We start from the raw sequence: 22,422 nt of genomic DNA, 5'->3' as shown, positions 1-22,422 counted from the left end.
CCAATCGGTAAATAACAAGTTTATGTTTTTAAAATGCAAAAAATAGTCACGATGGACTATTTAAACAATTATACGTAACATTGTTGGGCTATAACAACAATAACCCATGGATGTTATCACGCAAAAAATATGATTAGAATGATATACATTTTAAATGTGGCCAACACCGATAGAAAACATACCAACATCGGTGGCGTTAATCCTTTTATGGATCTCGTATAAAGAACTAAAATCACTACCGTCAACGCACATGTTTTAACGGCAAATTAACGAACGCCTTTCCAATCCACACGCCAAACCTTCCTTCTCTTCCACTTTACAGACCCAATTTCTCTGCTTTCCAATCCTCCATTGCTCTCAAGGTATGATTCTCTCCTTCAATTCCATTAAATCTTCCATTCCCTAAGAAGCGCACTCATTCATACCCTCATAGGCTTTGAATTTGTTCCCGTTAGGTTAGCTGTTGATGTAAGGGAACATCGAAATCTCCTGAATTATATTAAAAATCGATGAATTTTGCTCCCTTCTGTTATCGATTTCTTAAATGCTTTTCAAACTTCTTTTGGGAATTTGATGGCAATTCGTATAGATAGATCTCGTGAACTGCTAACGCTTATTATTTGTTTGATTGGGTGATTCCTAATCGACGTTGTCTTTGTGTATGATTCTGAAAAGGATTTGTGACATATATACCTTCAAAATTCAAATCACATCTTATGAAGTAACTCTATGTTTAACAATTGATTTTAATTTCAGAAAATTGGAGTGCAAAATCTGGGTTTCCAAAGTAGGCTTTTGTGAGATTTGAAAGATGAGAAAAGGATCATTGTGCCCTAGCCAGAGTGCCTAATGAATAATGAACTCTCCTCATCAACAAACCCCTATCAGAAATAATGGCCTGCATCTGGTCTATGTACGCAGAAAACCAGAATCAGAACATCATAAAAACACCATCTGTAACAACAAATCAAAACATCTTCCAATTACACTATCTGAACAGGATGACAACAATCAACAGCAAGAACAATCACCCATGAAGGATTCACCAATAAATATTCCAGAGACTTCTTCTGCACTTCCTTCAGTAACCGATATCACCTCCAATTCTCATCAATTGGATTACACAAAGAAACTGAGTGTTCAGAATTGGGAAGAGCGATACCTTCTGTTGCAAAACTTTTTGAAGGCTGTTGATCAATCAACACAAGATGATTATCTCCAGAGTATGTGGTTGAATGCTTTTAGTAATTTTTACATTTTCATGTTTGCAAAATTTGATCCCTCACTCAGTGACAGTGATAATCTTATTTGGTAGTGCTTCGCTCTCTCTCCTCAGTTGACCTTAGTAGACTTGCAGTCGAACTAGAAAGGAGAACCATTCGGCTCTCAATGGAAGAAGGTAATATTAAATACCAATAATAAATCCTAACACACACCAACACCATTTGTCTAAAGTTTGCATCATTTTCTGTGTATTTGTAGCAAAAGAGGTTCGACGTGCAAAGATTTTTGATGCCCAATGGATATCCGACTCAAACAAGTGAAATGACATGTCAAAACTTACTACTGATACGTATAGTTTTTTTTTTTTTTTTGTTCTTAGAAGTCCTTGATGGAATTGTTAATAATTGCTATATTTTTGATTTTTTTTTTTTTTACAATTGAATAGTCATTATATTTACAAGTGATGGTATTGATTTGTAAATAATATACCAAGCGTGTTACGATAAGGTTTGGGTACTGTTTTTAGTCTAAATAAGAAAGAGTAAAATTTGATGTAAAAAAACCTTTTTTTTTTTTTGCATGCTGAGCAAAAAATCAAATGTTATTGCGTAAATGGACGTTAAAGTGTGAAAGAAAAACAGTTAATCAAATTGAACTGAATGTAATTATATATTTTTAAGAGAAATAGAAACAGAATATTCTATACAAAATACCAACAAGGAAAAACTCTATATTGCGTATAAAGTTTGACAATTAACGAAGGTTAACAGCAGATCGAAATTAAATGAGATGAAGTTAACAGTGAATGAGAGTAGATTCAGTTTACGTTAAAAGTTTCTGAATTAAAACAGTAAATAACCAAAATTTGCATGGTGGTGAGTGTAAATACAAAGAACAACCTCCGAAAAGCCTGGCCCAGTCTCATCTTCCCGAAGTCGATAGCTCCAAAAAGATAAACATCAAACATAACTGAAAATAACTACTCCTCTCTCTCTCACACACACACTTACTGTGTGTAACCGTCGCCACCACCACCACCTTAAGTAACCCCATCCGCCACTTCTTCAACTTTTTCCCATCTGTCTCTGTTAGCAACCACATTATGAACACAAACACGATCATGGGTGCCACCACCTCCACTACTTCATCGGACTTACAACTCTGTCCTGCGTCCCCTGACGCTCAAGAGATTTTCCGGCCAACCCTTGACACCTCCGACATCTCTATCGGCAACATCCAACCCATCACCACCATACGCCCCCACCAACAAAACCCCAGAAAGAAACGCACAAAGATGATCAGATTCCACAACAGCAAAGCCATTGTTGGTGTTGCAGGCGGCAGTTCAACTTCCGGCAACCATTCCGGCATCATCACAAAGAAAAAACCCGACCCAAGTGCTCCAAAAATCACTCGTCCCTGTACTGAATGTGGAAAGCGGTTCTGGTCATGGAAAGCCCTCTTCGGCCACATGCGTTGCCACCCTGAGCGACCATGGCGGGGAATCAACCCACCGCCAAATCTCCACCACCCGCCGGCGCCGGATAATCACGATTTCATCAATGTAACAACTGAAGAAGATGAATACGTGGCCGCATGCTTATTGATGCTCGCTAACTCCACCACCACCACCACCACCACCATCGCCGCCCATCCATCCACCAGTCACCACCACCACCACCAGGATCCGGACACCCGATTTGAGTGCTCTAGTTGCAAAAAGGTTTTTGGGTCCCACCAAGCGTTAGGCGGGCACCGGGCAAGTCACAAGAACGTGAAAGGCTGTTTTGCAATAACAAGAAACGATGAAGTTGAAGATGGAGAATTTGAAGGTGTAGATAACAACATGAACATGGTGATGGTTTTGGGCAGCGGGCAGCAACACAGATGCAGCATTTGCTCAAAGATCTTTTCAAGCGGGCAGGCACTCGGTGGACACAAACGATGTCACTGGGAGAAAGACGACGCCGTTAATACACCAATAACAACACCGTTTAGGTTCGATCTGAATTCACCCCCACCTAATGATCATCATTCCACGTTTCCAATTTCAGATTTAGATTTAAGATTAAGCCTCTAAATTATGGGTGTATTATTATTATCTGTTTTATGTATATCTATACACATATATACAATCGATGATCATCTGTACTTATGTAGTATATTATATATTTATATAATCAATGATCCATCTTCATAAACTCATGCAATTCTTTAATCGTATCACGTATTTCATCTAACAAAACTTGATTTCTATCTCCTGCAACAAACCTACAACTCTTATTATTCACATTTATCATACTAAATCCAGCCACAATCTTAACTTCTTTATCTCTCATTAACCCTCGAATCCTTGCAACATCTTCCCAAGATCCCAATTTAGCATACATGTTTGATGCAAGCATGTAACCATTTGAATTATTGGGTTCCATTTCAAGAACACAAGACACCACCTTTTCTGCAATTCTTTCATTGAAGCTCAACCTGCAACCACTCAACAAGGCCCCCCAAGCACTCACACCACCTTTCTCATGTCCTTCCACCATTTTCATTGCAAGATCAAGGTTCCCACTTCGACTTAATAAGTCTACTAAACATGAGTAATGTTCTACACCAAGTTTGACTTCTAGGGTTTCGGTCAACTTCCGGAAAAGTGATAGCCCTTCGTGTACTAAACCTCCGTGGCTGCATGCTGATAACACTGAGAGGATGGTTATGGAGTTGGGCTTTACACCATGTGTTTCCATTTCGGTGAGTAAAGATAGAGCGGAGTGAGGAACACCGTTCATACCGTATGCCCCAATCATTGCACTGTATGACACAACGTTTTTATTTGAAATCATTTCAAAAGCCTTTTTTGATGTCATTATATCGCCATATTTCGCGTACATATCCAAGATTGAAGTCCCAACAATCGTATCGGATGCAAACCCTAATCTGATTGCAATCCCGTGACCCGATTTTGGTAATTTTAAATCAGAATCGTATGAACATGCTTCGATAAGATTCAAGATAGTGATTGCATTTGGTTTATGTTGCGACTCGATCATCATCTCATGGAAAACCCTAATTGCTTCATGAGGGAATCCACAGTATGTGAAAGCTGCAATCATTGTGCTCCAAGAAACAACATCGTGGATTTTGATCAAAGTGAAGAGTTTATGTGCGATGAATATAAGGTTGCATTTTGCGTATGTGTCTATTAGAGTGTTCACTACTAACTCATTTAACTCGTGGTTTCTTCGGATTATCACAGTGTGTATGCTTTTGCAAATTAAAGGATCTGTAAAATGTTTGCATATTTGTAGGAGGTTCACCAATGTGACTGGATCAGGGTCAAATTTGGCATTTTGCATTGAATCGAAAAGATGAATGGCTGCATAATGCTTCTCGTTGTATACTAATCCGGATATGATAGAGTTCCATGAAATGATGTTTTTAAGAGGGATTTCTGTAAAGGATTGTAATGCGGAATCTGGATCATTGCATTTGGAATACATATCGATCAACGAGTTTCCTAGAAATGTGTCATGATGAAAACCTTTGTGAAAGATGAATCTGTGTAATGTTCTTCCTGTAATAAGATTCTTTAAATTGGTGCAGGCTTTGAGGGCGCTTAGGATTGTTTGCTCATCTGGTTCAGGTCCGGATTGTGATAGCATTTTCTTGAAAATCTCTAAAGAAAGATGGGTTTTATTAGTTTTAACATAGCCTGAGATCATGACACTCCAAGTGATAACATCTCTGTTTGGCATTTCATCGAACAGCTTCTGTGCACACTCCATTGTCGTATCTGCATACATAGACAAGAGGGAGTTTTGAAGTGAAGAGATGGCTAGAAACTGGGTTTTAATCATATACCCATGGATTTTCTGTCCTTCGTGTAAAGCTTTGAGTGTTCGAATGGTTTGAATTACAAGGATTAAAGTGGAGACATTGGGTTCAAATCCTGTTGCTCTAGCTTGAATAAACGAACGTGTTCCTTGATCCAAATCACCACGATCAATCTGCCCAGAAATGAGAATATTCCATGAAACAGAATCCCTGATCTTCATGCAGCCAAAGACGCTAATTGTGGAACCCATATCCCCAGCTTTTGTATAGAAGTCCATGATAGAGTTTCCAATAGATGTGCTTGATTCCGCTCCGAGCTTAATTACAGATGCATGAAGGGACTTCCCATGTGCCAAAGATATTGCCGAACAGGCCTTTAAAATCGGATGGAACAATGAAGGTTCTGTAAATCGAACTCCTGCTTTGTTCATGTCATTGTATAACGACAATACATCTTGCCATCTCCCACTAAACGATGACTCTTTGATCTTTGAAACCCAGTTGGAAAGTTTTGAACTTGATATAACGGCTAAAGGATGCATAGCCCAAAAGAATCAAAACTAATTTCAAATGTTAAATTTTCACAACAAGGCGATACGATTTGTGGTGGTTTCCAAGCCTCCGATCTACTACAGACGGGAAACATAGGCGACACCCGCCTGTATAAAGAAAGTCACCTGCCAAATATAACATACTTATGTTTTAACAAATATTCTAATAAAATCATAAAACCATGTATAAAAAATAGTTTTTTAGTTGAACTGCTATGACGATCGGTTACCAGGTTCAATCGTTTTAACCGGTTCGATTGTTTTCTATTTTCAAAAATTAAACAATCTTCCATCGTGCACATGTCAGAAAACATGTTTAATCCTTATTTTCAAAAATTAATTCGGACCGTCACTCGGGTTGTTTTTTCTTGCACTCTTAGTCCCTCAACACATAAAAAGACCATTTTGCCCTTGTTTATTTCTTTTTTTGATTTGTTTATTAATTATTAATTAGTAATCTATTAAAAATTGTTTAATTAAATATAAACACCACCACCACCACCATTATTATATCTCTTATCTTCTTCTTTCTCAACTCCGACAACCACCACTTATCACCACCAGAAACCACCACCTGTCACCACCGTAGAAAGCACCATATGTCACTCATATTTCTCTCCTACCTCCTGCAACCATCCACCTATAGCCACCAGCCACCTCAGGCGCCTCCACTTATCACTGCTAACACCTCATGAACAACCGCTAGTCGACTACAATTAGAAACGACCATCTACCACCACTTAACCAAACCAAACCAAACTTGAAACCCTAGGTGGCATTCAAAACCCTAGGCGATGGTGTAAAGAAACCTCAGATCGGAACCCAGATACAGTGAAGGCGGTGATGTTCCAACCCTGAGACGATGAAGGTTCGAAGCAACTCACCTCTGAGACAAAAATGGTACACATCGTCCTCCAGATTTGTGATCTTTGACACACTACCACCTTCGTCTCTCGATCTGATAGTCCATCGAACCACCACTTCGAGATCTGCAAGCTTCAACGAATAGGTTTTCAGGCGAACAGGTAGTGACAACGAATGCGTAGATTTGAGATGGTGTAGATCTGAGACGAAGAAGGTTTTCAAGAAAAGAAAAAGTCACGAAGATGAAGGTGATGGTGACGGAGATGACGATGGTGTAGATTTGATAAAGAGGTCACGTTCTCCGGCGACGCGACAATCACAACAACATGACAATTCCAAAGAAGGTGAGGTGTTTTTGAACAATGAAGCTTTTGATGGCGGTGGAGGCGGATATTCAAGTGGTTTTTTAGGGTTTTAGACAAAGATGTGAGATGGTGGTAGGTGACGGCGACACACCAGAGATAGAGATTTTGGTGGTGGTTCAGATATACGGCGGTGGTGGTGAATATTCCCAGTGATGGTATCTAAAGTGTGTGTGTGTGTGTGAGAGAGAGAGAGAGAGAGAGAGAGAGAGAGAGAGAGATTAAATTAAGAGTTTTAAAAAGGTGTGGCCATATTTATTTCTTTTAATTAAAAAATAATAATAACATTAAATTTATTGGAAAAGAAATAGGCAAAGGGCATTATGGCCATTTTAGATCTCTCATGGACTAGATGCACAACAAAAACATATATCAGGGACGAAAAGTGCAAGTTTTATGCAAATGAGGGACGGTCCGAGTTAATTTTTGAAAATAAGGACTAAACACGCTTTCTAGCATGTGTACGAGGGACAATTGATATAATTTAGCCCTTTTTCTATTATCCTACACATACATAAACATCCACAAGTTTAAACATTAAAAATATACATAAATACAAGTTGTAGATCAATTCAAGTACATTAAAAAAACACATAATCATAAGTTTTATATTAATTCACGTACGTCAAAAATAAAAATAAAGTATAATATGGAATCAAAATATAGTTTTAAATGAATACAAACAGATTAAAAAACTTCATAACATTTACTGTATGTTATTCAAAGAAATATAAATAGATGTAATCAGAAACACCAAAGTTTGTTATGCAAAATGATTTACTTTCATATGTTTTTATTTAATTTAACCGTTTCAACGAGGGTTTTGTAAAATCCGGTTGGTTCATTTCGGTTCAAAAACAGACATAAAACTGATGCTAGTTGAACCGCTCATTTCTCCGGTTCCAAGTCCAAATGGTTCGATCTATCGGTGTTTTAAACTAGTTTTTAATACAATGGCCAAAAGGTTAACTAGATAAAGTTGTTATGTTTTTATAAAAATTCCTATTTGATGTTGTGTTATGTTTCCTTTATAATTTAGTTATATATATATATATATATATATATATATATATATATATATATATATATATATATATATATATATATATATATATATATATATATTTTTTCAGTTTTGACCATTTGACCGGTAAACTCATTTATCATATATATTAAAATGTCTATTTAATGAAAATACGGTTATAATAAAAATAATACATATCTATAGATAACATTATTGGTTGAATATGTAAAACTTTATTTATATAAAAATATGATTTTAAATATAGCGTAAAGTAAAAAAAAATGAAAACTCGCAAGAACCCGACTCGAATCGCCGAGTCGCAGACATGGACTCGTCGAGTCCCCCACCAGAACAGAAAAATAAGCCTCCTATTAAACCATATCAGCATCCATTGCCATTTCCAGGCCGAGCTAGACAAGATAAGCACGATATTGATTATCAAAAATTCCTGGAACACATAAAAGCCCTTCAAATTAATATGCCATTCATCGATGCGGTTGCAAAAATGCCTAAGTATGCCAAATTATTAAAGGAGCTTCTTAAAAATATAAAGAAGATAGAAGAGGTGAAGAAGGTGGTTCTCAATGAAAATTGTTCATCCGCCATGTTGAACAAATTACCTAAGAAGATGGGTGACCCGGGTAGTTTGACCTTGCCTTGCCAATTCAGAAATTTATCAACTATCCATGCATTGGCTGATTCGGGGGCAAGTGTTAACCTTATGCCATATTCATTTTTTAAGAAATTGGACCTTCCAGAGCTAAGGCCAATTCGAATGGAAATTCACTTAGCGAATAAAACGGTGACATTTCCAAGGGTGATATGCGAGGACCTATTGGTGAAAGTTGATAAGTTTGTGTTCCCCACGGGCTTCATAGTATTACACATGGAAGCGGATCCTCAAGTCCCAATCATTTTTGGAAGACCTTTCCTAAATACCGAAAGTGCAATAGTAGACATGCGAGATTATAAACTTACCCTTCGGGTGGGAGACGAATCAGTTACATTTGGAGTTGATCAAGCCATCAAGCATGCAAGGTATAGTGATGACATGACATTTTTGGTTGATATATTGGAATAATTAATGGAAGAATGGGAAGAAGACAATCCAAGCTAGTCTACCACTGCCTTTGACGATGATTTTGATGCTGAACGAGACCTGATGGAGATAAAGAGACTACTCAAAGAAGCTGAATATAATGAATTAATCAGAAGTGCTCAAAGCCCAACTCGCCGAGTCGCAATCACTGACTCGACGTGTCCATGTGAGAAACCGCGATTAAACGGGGACTTTGGCCTGGACTTGACGAGTCCCCTTACTGGACTCGACGTTTCAGTGTACAAAACACGAAATCATAGCTGAAACTTTACCTGATCATTTAGAGTATGCATCTCTTGAAGAAGGTGAACAAAAACCTGTAATTATAGTTTCTGACCTCACCAAATCTGAAAAAGAAGAGGTAGTTCGAGTTTTAAAGAAGAGAAAGAATGTCATTGCATGGAAAATCACCGTTATTAAAGGGATAAGCCCTTCTTATTTCTCTCACAAGATCAACCTGGAAGAAAGAGCAAAGCTGGTAGTGCAACATCAAAGGAGGTTGAAACCAAACATGCAAGAAGTGGTCAAGAAGGAGATGGTCAAGCTTCTAGATGCGGGGATCATATATTCCATTTCCGATAGTCCATGGGTTAGTCCTATTCAAGTGGTGCCTAAGAAAGGAGGGATGAATATAGTGACAAACGAAAAGAACGAACTCATTCCAACTCGAACGGTAACCGGTTGGCGGGTGTGCATCAATTACCGAAAGCTAAACGATGCCGCTCGTAAAGACCACTTTCCCCTTCCTTTTATTGATCAAATGCCTGAACGATTATCTGGTCATAGCTATTACTGTTTCTTAGATGGATTTTCAGGTTACTTCCAAATACCCATTGACCCAATTGACCAAGAAAAGACGACTTTCACTTGCCCAAGTGGGACTTTTGCCTATCGACGCATGCCTTTTAGGTTATGCAATGCACCCGCGACTTTTCAAATATGCATGACGGTGATATTCCACGACATGGTGGAAAAGTTTATGGAAGTATTTATGGATGATTTTTCTATTTTGGCTCTTCTTTTCATAATTGTCTTACTAACCTTGACTTGATGCTTGCTAGGTGTGAAAAGACCATTTTAGTTCTAAATTGGGAAAAATGTCATTTTATGGTGAAAGAGGGCATAGTATTAGGTCATAAAGTATCCAAGGCGGGGATTGAGGTGGATCAGGAAAAAATTGAAATTATTGCTAAATTACCCCCACCGACTAATGTGAAGGGCGTTAGGAGTTTTTTAGGGCACGCGAGTGTTTACCGCCGTTTTATAAAAGATTTTTCTAAAATAACTAGAGCTCTAATTCAATTACTTTTAAAAGATGCACATTTTAATTTTTCTAAAGAGTGTCTAGCGGCTTTTGAGATTTTGAAAGAAAAATTAACTAATGCCCCGATCATTATAGCCCCGAATTGGAACTTGCCCTTTAAAATAATGTGTGACGCAAACAATTTTGACTTAGGAGTTGTGCTTAGCCAAATGGTTGACAATCACTTTCGACCCATTTATTATGCAAGCAAGACTTTAAATCCGGCCCAAGAAAACTACACCACAACCGAAAAGGAATTATTAGCCGTGGTGTATGCCTTTGACAAATTCCACGCCTATCTTATTTTATCTAAAACCACTGTTTTCACTGACCACTCTGAGTATTTGTTTGCCAAGCAAGATGCGAAGCCAATATTGATCCGATGAGTGTTTTTACTACAAGAATTTGACATCGAGATCAAGGACAAGAAAGGGATGGAGAATGTAGCTGCTGACCATATTTCTAGACTAGAAAATCCAAAAAGGGAAGAGATAGACAATATGGGTATTGAAGATAGCTTCCCGGAAGAGTATTTGATGGTGGTCATGGTGGAAGAACCATGGTATGCGGATATTGCAAATTACTTGGTTGGCGACTACCTTCCAAAAGGCATCACGCATCAACAAAAGAAAAAGCTCTTTTTAGAAATTAAATATTGTTTCTAGGATGAGCCATATCTTTTTAGGAGTTGTGCGGATGGAATCATAAGAAGATGCGTTTTTGGCAAGTAAATTCGAGACATATTAGAGCATTGCCACAATGGACTTGCAGGAGGACATCATGGGGTACAATACATTGCTAAAAAAGTGTTTGATGCGGGTTTCATGGGAATGTGATGCTTGCCAAAGAACAAGTAATACATCATGGGGTACAACACACTTCCAAAAGGCCTCACGTAAGGGAATGTGATGCTTGCCAAAGAACGGGTAATATATTGGCAAGGAATGAAATGCCCCAAAGGAATATTCAAGTTTGTGAAATCTTTGATGTATGGGGTGTGGATTTCATGGGACCATTTCCTTCATCCAAAGGCAACAAATACATACTAGTGGCAGTGGATTATGTTTCAAAGTGGGCGGAAGCGTAAGCATTACCAACCAATGATGCAAGGCTTGTGGTAATATTTTTAAAGAGATTATTTTCTAGATTTGGAGTGCCTAAGGCTTTAATTAGTGATAGGGGTACCCACTTTGCTAATGATCAACTTGCAAAAAGTGTTGCAAAAATATGGGGCACACCATAGATTTTCAACACCTTACCATCCACAAACAAATGGGCAAATCGAAATTACAAATAGGGCACTCAAAATATTATTGGAGAAATCGGTGGGAAATAATAGAAAAGATTAGGTGGACAAATTGGATGATGCACTTTGGGTATTTAGGACTGCATTCAAGACACCCATTGGAACCACACCCTATAGGCTAGTGTAAGGTAAAAATTGTTATTTACCCGTAGAACTTGAACACAAAGCCTATTGGGATTTGAAAACATGCAATTTTGAGCCAAATGAGTTGCGTGCAAATCGACTTTTGCGAATGAATGCTTTGGAAGAATTGAGAAATAAGTCTTACACTAACTTATTGATTTATAAAGACAAGACCAAAAGATGGCATGATGCAAGGTTAAGGGGTAGTAAAGAGTTTGAGGAAGAACAAAGAGTTCTCTTGTACAATTCAAGGATAAAGCTCTTTCCGAGAAAATTACGCACTTGTTGGATCGGGCCTTTTACAATAAAGCATGTCTTTCCATACGGGGTGATTGATCTATGGAGTAAAGATGGGTCAAGCTTCATGTAAAACCAATAAAATTCGAGCCAATTTAAAACTTTTTAATTCGTTGAAACCATTCAATTATTATAATCTGTTTTCGAAATAGTTTATACATCAAAGTTCCCAGAAATCATAATCGTCAATCGAGGAAGTGTACGGTCACGCCTTTGCCTACCCGCGACCATCCGATGAACCTGAAACAATAAACTAAACATATAAGCCCGAAAGCTTAGTGAGTTACCCCCAAAATACCAACATCATATAACCATAATCATATCATTTCAACAAATACAGAACAACCATGCATCTCGGGTCTACAGTGTGACCGGTCCGTCCACAACGGGCCTTCAGTCCACCTAGTCCACTCTCTAAGTCTACAATATGACTGGACCACCCGCACCGGGCCTTCAATCTATCTGGATTTATCCTGAGCCTTCGGTATGACTGGACCGCCATACGGGCCTACAGTCTATCCGGACCGTTCGTAGGGTATGTTGGCCTTTAGCACAAAGCAGGACCGCCTCAACCCAACATCAAGCAAATAACCATGTGCATATATAACATATAATCACATAACAGTCCATAGACAAAAAAACCAATCTAGCAGTTCATATAGTATAACAACATCCTAACCAGGATACCGACCTAACCAGTCACTAACATAACATCATCCTATATACCAGGATACCGACCTAACCCAGGTCACTGACATAGCATCATCCTATATACCAGGATACCAACCTAACCCAGGTCACTAACATATCATCATCCTATATACCAGGATACTGACGTAACCCAGGTCACTGACATAGCATCATCCTATATGCCAGGATACCGACCTAAACCAGGTCATTGACATAGCAACCCTAACGGATCATAAGAGCATAACAACATACTGTCTATCCTGATACCGATCTAACAAATCATAATCATATCAAACAAGTACAAGTACAAAATCCGAAAAGGAACATCCTTGGTGCCTTAGACCCTGTTGATAGAGTGAGGATAACTCACTTTGCAATGCCGGACGGAACCACGAAATCACGCTCCCGAAACACCGCCCCAAACTCCAACACCTATAACCATCAATGATCCAATTCATAAATATGTGCTTACCAATTACTCTCAAAAGTCAAATTGGTCAACCCTTGGTTCGAGGTCAAAGTCAGCTGTCAAGGTCAACAGTCCATGTTGCCCTCAACTCGTCGAGTACCCTCAGCTACTCGCCGAGTTCCTTGCATAACTTGCCAACTCGCCGAGTCACCATGTCACTCACAAAGTCGAAGTCAATCTTCATCAGACTCTCCGAGTTGTTCATCCAACCCGTCGAGTTCATGACCATCTTCATATGACTCGCCGAGTCTACCATGCGACTCGTCGAGTCCCTTCAGTCCTTCATCCATACAGATGCTTTTTAAGCCATGCCAAGACTCCATACTACAGATCCAAGCTCCCAAGGCATGCTTATCATATAAAGTTGCAAACTTTACGTGCATGCAAGGCTCTAATGACTCAAAATTCCAAAACCAAGCATGAAATGGGGTTCATGCTTGCCAAAGCTGATAACTTTATGGACTTATAAATGAAAGAGAGTTCAGATCTGAAGTTACAACTTCAAATCTAAGCTCAAACCCAAGAATAGCTTCATAACCAAGCCAAGAAGCCCTAACTTCATCCAAAGAGGTCTAGGAAGGAATGGGGCCAAGAATCATGAATTGATACCTCAAATGAAGCTAGCTGAGATAGACTTCATACCCAAAAACATTCTTGCTTCCAACTTGTTAATCTTCAAGCTTCTTGCATCAAGGTCTTCTTTCCAACCTTGAAATGTACACTAATATGGAGCACACACACAAATTAGGGTTTCAGGACTCTCAAGAGGCTGCAAAGGAACTAAGGGAGGCTAATGATCCCTTAGATAGGGTGCCAAACCCTGGAAATTAGGGTTTCACCTTCCAGCTCCAACTCGCCGAGTCACTCTTCCGACTCGGCAAGTTAGTCACTTAAACACATGGCCCAAACCTGCTGCTACTCGAGGAGCCAGGCAACCAACTTGTCGAGCAGATCTTGAATTCATGAGAATTCATAACCATAAATTGGTATTCGAGAATCGGGGCATTACAATTTTCCCCCACTTGAACTAGACTTCGTCCTCGAAGTCTGCTGCAGTGAACATCCTCGGATAGTACTCCCGCACTTTTCCTTCAGCTCCCACGTCCACTCGGACCCTCTTTGGTGCTCACAATGCACCCTTACCAAAGGTACCTCCTTGTCCCGTAAAACCTTCACCCCTCTGACCAGAATGGCCATAGGCCTCTCCACATAATCTAGGCGCTTAGCAACCTGAATGTCATACAACGATACTACCGCCTCCTGATCCATGACACACTTTCACAAGTGCAAATCGTGAAAGGTGATGCAAATCACAAACAAACCTTTTAAAAAGGCCTACTTACAAGCCACTTTGCCAACTGAAAAAATCCTGATGATCCAACATATCAGAAACCCAACTTTCCCTTTTTCCTGGAGTGAACCCTTCTTGCTAATATAATAATGCATCCTTCAGCTCTCATAATATCATAAATAATCAATCCAATAATGAATATGAAGACTCATGCTTGTCTCAATCAGCTTCAGGCTAAATTACCAAGCGATCCTAAGACGACTCTAATCATCCCTAGGATAGAATACCCTCGTACCCCTTACATGTTTGGCCCAATCAACCCTCGGGTTGGAATACCAAACATATCAGATCCAATCAATCATGGGGTCTGGTCATCCCTAGGATGTAATACCTCTATGAACATAACTCGGGTATACTCATACTTGAGATCCAAGGATCTATCCTTGCGTCTCATCCACCATTCTCTGATTCATCACAACCGAGTGCAACTCCCCCATTTAGTATTATGCTTTACCAGAGGGCGAGAATAGTTGAAGATTATGGAGGTGTTCACTTTGCTCTAATGACCCATTAGGCGAGGTCATATGGTGTGCTGGAAAAAGGAGTCGGGAACATGCTCACTATGGTGCCTACACCTCCATTTAGCATTATGCTTTACCAGAGGGTGAGAATAGTTGAAGATTATGGAGGTGGTCACTTTGCAATTCCGGGTGATGATGCGGTTGTAACACCCGCGGAGCTAGGTCGACGTGTTAGACCAAGACAAGAAGATATACATGAATACCCACCGGTAATTCGAGCGGATGACGAGGTGCCGATGGATTGGTACAACATGGAAGTAAAGGGGTACCAAGATGATTTGGGTTATAGTTTGAACTATAGCCACATGACTCTTGCTCATATGACGAGTCATTTGCAAATATTACCAATGGATGGACCCGGGATCCCTCGTGTTAGGAATTGGGATGAGAGGATAAGCCATAGACAAAGCGGAGCCAGAGGAAGCGGAGTGGGAGAAGATGATGAAAAAGGAGATGAAGATTAGATATCTTTTTATTTTTATTTTTGTGGTTTGGTTTGATAAAATTTTTATTTGTTTTATTTGTTTGCTTTTGGTTGATGTTGAACATATAGTAATTAGGAACTATGTAGGATGTTTTATTTGTTTTTCTTTCCTATCACTTATGTTTGTTTTGATCTTTTCAGCTTGAGGGTAAGGAATGCATGCTAGAGAATGGAGTCAAGGCTAACCAAGAAAATTTGAGTCTAGATGAGAGAAATAGAAGTTATGAGACAAATAGAGTTCGAGTACGAGTCCGACGAATAGAACACTTAACAATGCCTTTTTATTAAAGGAAAATGAAGGGGAAGTGTTACTTGATATTACTCAAACACCCCGGAAACGGAAATGATGGCAAAATCTTTTTTTTTTTTTTTTGCATACAATGCTGACTCGTCGAGTCCATATACTCAACTCGGCGAGTCCAAGTTAAAAAACACGACTTTTCTGCCAAACACGCTACAACTCGACAAGTCCCTATATGAACTCGGTGAGTTGCTCAGTCTTCTACTTTCAAGCTCATGATTTAATAATGGAAATCGACTATACTTTTGAAGATCATTTCCTGAGAATTTCCAAGAGTTTTTGTTGCATATTTAGAGTTGTAAATCACACGAGATTGGATACGCAATGCATGGATGAGATGTTCCCATACCTAAAGTCAATTGAAGATGGAGCTTAACAAGAAGAAGATCGACATCAAAACTACTATCCCAGGGGAGTTTGTTCCAATTCCCTCTTTTTTTTTAATGTTTTCTTTATCATGCATAACATGCAATGGGGACATTGCATGAATTAAGTGTGGGGTAGGGGGGTTGGTTATATTAGTTAAATTAGAATCCTAATTTTTGGTATAATTTTAAAAAAATTGCATTAAAATTGTTAGGTTAATTTAGAAAACTATGGTAAAAGCAATTAGGATTCCATGCTAGTATTGTGTTTGATGATTCCTTGAGCACCTAAATGTTTAGTTGAGCCTATATACGTTATAATGAATTTTTGGCCCCCTTTATTCTAGTGAAATCATAGGACAAAAACACAACCTCGCTTAGTTTGAGGGATACAACATGTTTAGCATCGTGTACTTGAAATGTATCCAGGAAGACTAATACCTTTAACCAATAAAGGTTGAAGTTGAGCACCCTTGCTTAAGCATGTAGGTATTGAGTGAAAAAAAGTGATATACATGTGAAAAAAAGAGAGAATTACAAGAAAAAAGTTGTAAGAATTTTGGAGCAATCAAAGTATGAAAATTGAAGATCAAAATTCTGAAGAATTCAAAAATTTGAAGATACCAAAAATCAAACAAAAAGGTGGTGAATTCAAGAAATCAAATATCAAATGTTCAAGAAAGTAAAGAATTCAAAGAGCTCCATTATGTATCAAAAGTGTAATTTTTTCTAGATTATGTATGCTTGGGTTGCTTGACCAAAAATACCTTGAGGTTAAGAAAGTTTTTTGCGGATGGATGTCGACAACCTCTTCACCATTTTTTCTAGATTATGTATGCCATATGCAGAACCTAAAGTGTCGGCAACGCTAACCATTTGATCAGTTTAGGCTTCCACCGGAGATCGATGTCGACAACCTCTTCACCATTGATACTTGTATATCCATTTTCAATGGTTTAGGGATCCACCAGAGACCGATGCCAAAAACAAATGCACCGCTGGAGACCTAGATTCGTCGGTGACCTCACCCATCTACGTTGCCGCCACCAGAGCAAACAATCTGCCATCATACCCAGTTGCAGACTCCAATTTAATGTTTGTGTTGTTCAGATCCACGGGTGCTAACCCCGCCGCCACCGCCATGAGCCTCTTCTCTCTCACCCATACACTCTACCACCAACTCCCACATCACTACTAGAAAATAGGGGGTTTTCCTAAGGAAAATAGCTATGAAAAATTACTGTAGCTAATTAGCTACGAAATCGCTATGGATCAGCTACGGAAATGGGACGCCCTAATTTAGAAAGGGAATAGCTAGCGACGGACGAAAATAGCTACAAAACAGCTACGAAATAGCGACGAATTTATAATTTCCATTATTATTATTATTATTATTATTTTGCATTATTCGACTCTTAAATTTTTTTTTTGGATCATTTTTTCTTACATATTTAAGACATGAACAATTAAAAATCATACTAATAATACTATTAATAATAATATCTATAAATATCATAATAATATATAATAATTGTAACAAATGTGTTTAACACACAAACAAACGATTAAACAAAAAAAAAACTACGTTTAACATATCAATAAGGTTAAATGTTATATGTTTAATTTATAAATAATAAAAAATGATTAATAATAAAGGGAAATATGTATATTTGTATGTGTATGTATGTATTTATGTATGTATGTATGTGTATGTACGTTAATGTGGGTGCGTATGTAAATGTATGTGTGTATTTGAATGTGTATGTGTATGTTAATGTTTATCTATGTGTGTATCTGTCTACATGTATTCATATAAAAAATCGCAAATATTAATAAGTATTACAATATTTAAACATTAAATGAGTAAAAGCTCTCGTAGGTGCACACGACTTTATGAACGATGTTAATAGGTATAAGTTGATGAATATATAGATAATCATTCATAATTATCTTGTACATGATTATCGATATTTTCACCAATTTATAGCTATTAATATCATTCATAAAGTCGTGTGCGCCTTCGGGATCAAGTAATCGTTTCACAATTTAACAACGTAATGACTATACTTTTCACCAACTTGTGATGGGTTTATGTTTGTATATGTATATTTATATACATGAATGAGTTGTGGTATATATGTACGTGTATATGTGTATGTATACGTGTTTGTGAGTATTTATATGTGAATGTAGATCATAAGCATTATAGTATTAAGTCATTAAACGAGTAATGAATCCCGTATGTGCACACGACTTTATGAATGATAATAGCTATAAGTTGTTGAAAATATAGATCATCATGTATAATAGAGGTTTGAAAAAAGGAAGCAGAAAAAAGGACGTTTGGTGCCCAAAAAATAGAAAATAAGAAAAATCCATAGCTAATTAGCTACAGAATTCTAACAGATAGCACATTCCGTAGCTAATCCGTAGGTAATTAGCTACGGATTAGCTACGGAATATCCGTAAGAATTCTGTAGCTAATTAGCTACGGAGTTTTCTTATTTTCGATTTTTCGGACACAAAACAACGTTTTTTTCACACCTCTGTTATACACGATTATCTACATTTTCGCCAACTTATAGTTATTAATATCACTTATAAAGTCATGTACACATACAAGATCTATTACTCGTTTAATGGTTTAAATAATGCTTATTAATACACTCACATATAAATACTCACAAACACGTATACATACACATGTACACGTGCACATATACCACAACTCCTTCATCTACATATAAATACATATACAAACATAAACTCATCACAAGTTGATGAAAAATATAGGCATTGCAATGTTAAAACTGTGAAACGAGTACTTGATTTCGAAGGTGCACACGACTTTATGAATGATATTAATAGCTATATGTTGGTTAAAATATAGATCATCATGTATAATAGATGTGTGAAAAAAAATGAAGCGAAAAAATCGACTTTTGGTGCCCGAAAAATCAAAAATAAGAAAAATTCGTAGCTAATTAGCTACAGATTTTTGTTATTTCTATTTTTCCGGCACCAAACGTCGTTTTTTCCACTTCGTTTTTTTCACACCTCTATTATACATGATTATCTATATTTTCACAAACTTATAGCTATTAATATCATTCATAAAGTCGTGTGCACATACAAGATCTATTACTCGTTTAATGGTTTAACACTATAATGTTTATGATCTACATTCACATATAAATACTCACAAACACGTATACATACACACATACACATATACATACACACATACACGTACACATATACCACAACTCATTCATATACGATATACACGCACATGACGGAGAAGAGGGCCGTCGATGAACGGGATTTGTGGTCACCTTCAGTGGGGTTTTTTTTTTCTGTTCGCCGAGTGTTTTTTTTTTTTTTTATCCCAGCGTATTCAATCCCATCAAAAGATGATGGAGGGATTTTAATTATAACAAATAGCTACTGATTTGCTATGGCCCAACTTCAATCTCTACTACGGATTAGTTACGGACGGGCAACAATAGCTATTTGTTTTAATTAAAATCCGTCCCTCATCTTTTGCTGGGATTGAATACGTTGGGATGAACAAAAAGAAAAAAAAAAACACACTCGGAGAACAGAAAAAAAAACCCACTGAAGGTGACCACAACTCTCGTTCATCGCAGCCCTCTTCTCCGACGACGTTGTCGTCACCACCCGTAGCCGCCCGACTCGCCTTCTTCCCCGGCGCATCTTCCCTCCTGTCTCTTAGCCTCTTTACTCGATTCTTCCCCAAAAAGGTAAAACACTAGGTTATTATTATTATTATTATTATTATTATTATTATTATTATTATTATTATTATTATTAAATTACTTAATGTATACAATTTAGATGCTTTATTCATTGATAATGTTGATTTGTTTTGTTGAATGTGAGGTTTTAGATTATATTTTAGGCCGAATTTAAGGTTTTAGGTTAAATTTTGGTTGAATTTGATAAAATGTTTGGTTAATTTCTTATACTCATTTGTTTTTAGTTTGTATTTTAAATTTACTTTTTATTTTTTACAGACCATGTACAGGTGGCATTCACAAGGGAATACTAACATATTTGATGCTTTCAAGTGTGTTCTCAAGGATAGATACATGGATCGGATGAAGCATATCAGGATTAAATCTGAGGACATGACGATAAATGAAGGGAAACCCGTCCCCCCAAGTCATAGTACCTACTTCGAAGGATGCATAACTACCGCCAAAGCGCGTACCGGAGAATGTGTAATGTAATGGATATATTACATTATTATCTATTTTGTTGAGTTTTAATTTCCTATTGCATTAGTATACTTATATATTTTTTCTTTTTCACAACATTGGTCCACAGATAAGTGGAGAAAGAATTCAAAAATTGCTCAGCAGAACTGCAAAGCCGCAAATGCTAATGGTTTTACAGCAAGACACATCGCGGGTAGTATAGGATTTGATGAGCACTGTAAACACTTAGTAAGTATCATAATTATAAATTTATCTTATATTTTTTTAACACTAAATACATCAGTTATACTTTGTATTTTATGTAGGAAAAGATGATGGATAAACCACCTACACAATTTGATGTTTTCATAAAGACACATGGCACAACTGAGTCGAAAAAAAAAATCTTTTGTGGGAGATCATGAAAATCTCGAATATTGCTTACAAACTGCAAAAGAAGCACAAGTAACTTATCTTTTAACATTTATGTATATTGATTGTCTTAGTATTTTTGTATATGATAATGATATTGTTTTGGTAATTTGTAGGAGGCATATCTACAAGGGTTGGTCAAAAAATACGGAGAAGACCCTTCGAACCATAAAGATGATACAGGGGTATGGGAGGAAACCCAAATTAAGAGAAAAGGAAAGAAGAAGGGTGATATCTATGGCATAGGAGCATCATATATACATTTTCTGGTTTCTGGGAGTCCATCTTCCGAATCCACCCAATCAGATAGTACACAACAAGAGGTATGTTGTTATGGTTTAAAAGTTAAGTAGTATGTTGATAATATTGATTGAGTTGATAATAAAAAAATACATTGCTATTATGGTTAAAAGTTAGGTAGTTTGTTGAAATATTTAATAAATTGATAATAAACAAAAGTATGTTGCTATTATGGTTAAAAGTTGGGTAGTTTGTTGATAATATTGATTAAATTGGTAATAAACAAAAGTACGTTGCTATTATGGTTAAAAGTTAGGTAGTTTGTTGATAATATTGATTAAGTTGATGATAAACAAAAGTATGTTGCTATTATGGTTAAAAGTTAGGTAGTTTGTTGATAATATTGATTAAATTGATAATAAACAAAAGTACGTTGCTATTATGGTTAAACGTTAGGTAGTTTGTTGATAATATTGATTTAATTGATAATAAACATAAGTACGTTGTTATTATTGTTAAAATTTAAGCATATTGCTATAAGTATTATAAAAAAACTGCATTGTTATAATAAACTAAAGTACATTGCTAATATTGTTTAACTACTGAATTGTGTTTCCATTTTTTTAGGTTGATAGGTTGCATGCACAAGTTTCTACCATGGAACAACAACAACAACAAATGAAAGAACAAATGGAAATGTATATGAGGATGATGAATATGTCTGGAAATCAACCCCGTGCTCCCCCCAATAATCCACATGAGGACAATTGATAAGTATTTGGAACAATTAAATTTGTAAACATTTGGTATTGTTTGTTTTGTTAATTAGTGCTTACTTTTGTATGATATTTTAGACAAAGTAATGGAATGTGTCAAACTTGGTATTAGGGACGTTTTTTGGTGTATTTTATATGGTATTTGGGTCAAATGTGAATTGAATGTGGTATTTGAGAAAAAATTGGAAAATTTTAAATTTTAATTTTTTTTTATAAATAAAACGAAGTTAGCTACGGATTTCCGTAGCTATTTAGATCCGTAACTATTTGGATCCGTAGCTATTTCGTTCCGTAGCTATTCCGTAGGAAATCCGTAGCCATCTTTTTCCTGTAGCTATTTTGTAGCTATGGTGGCTACGGAAAATTCCGTAGCTATTCCGTAGCGATTCTGTAGCTAATCTGTGACTATAATTTAGCTACGAGCCATTATGCTACAGACATTTTTCCGTAGCTATCCGCTTATATCTACGGAATAGCTACGGATTGTGTTGTAGCTATTACACAAATTTTCTAGTAGTGCATCATCGTCATGAAATTGATTTCTTTTATCATTTCTCTTTCTGAAATCTTGATTGAAAAATAGATC

The 22,422-nt window shown here is 37.1% G+C and overlaps 4 protein-coding genes across 4 annotated transcripts; 3 read left to right on the top strand and 1 right to left on the bottom strand.

Moving 5' to 3' along the window:
* Positions 1–207: 207 nt before the first annotated feature.
* On the top strand, positions 208–1,730 carry LOC145036089 (uncharacterized). The gene is made up of 4 exons (XM_078984568.1): positions 208–362; positions 757–1,223; positions 1,316–1,399; positions 1,483–1,730. Exons 2-4 carry the CDS (start codon positions 857–859, stop codon positions 1,542–1,544), a joined length of 513 nt encoding a protein of 170 aa, XP_078840694.1. The 5' UTR covers positions 208–362; positions 757–856; the 3' UTR covers positions 1,545–1,730.
* A 346-nt stretch (positions 1,731–2,076) lies between these two features.
* On the top strand, positions 2,077–3,304 carry LOC145035432 (zinc finger protein ZAT3-like). Its single transcript, XM_078983977.1, has one exon. It carries the CDS (start codon positions 2,327–2,329, stop codon positions 3,302–3,304), a length of 978 nt encoding a protein of 325 aa, XP_078840103.1. The 5' UTR covers positions 2,077–2,326.
* LOC145036087 (Tetratricopeptide repeat (TPR)-like superfamily protein) lies at positions 2,868–5,703 on the bottom strand. The gene has a single exon (XM_078984567.1). The coding sequence runs from the start codon at positions 5,598–5,600 to the stop codon at positions 3,405–3,407; it is 2,196 nt and encodes a 731-aa protein (XP_078840693.1). The 5' UTR covers positions 5,601–5,703; the 3' UTR covers positions 2,868–3,404.
* Positions 5,704–8,184: 2,481 nt separating this feature from the next.
* Positions 8,185–8,940, top strand: LOC145035431 (uncharacterized). Its single transcript, XM_078983976.1, has one exon. It carries the CDS (start codon positions 8,185–8,187, stop codon positions 8,938–8,940), a length of 756 nt encoding a protein of 251 aa, XP_078840102.1.
* Positions 8,941–22,422: the final 13,482 nt, after the last annotated feature.

Source organism: Lactuca saligna, chromosome 3 (assembly GCF_052625555.1).
Source record: "Lactuca saligna cultivar CGN05327 chromosome 3, ASM5262555v1, whole genome shotgun sequence".
NCBI classification, from domain to species: Eukaryota; Viridiplantae; Streptophyta; class Magnoliopsida; order Asterales; family Asteraceae; genus Lactuca; species Lactuca saligna.
Note: the sequence above shows the minus strand (reverse complement) of the source record. Positions and strands in the feature narration are given on the sequence as shown.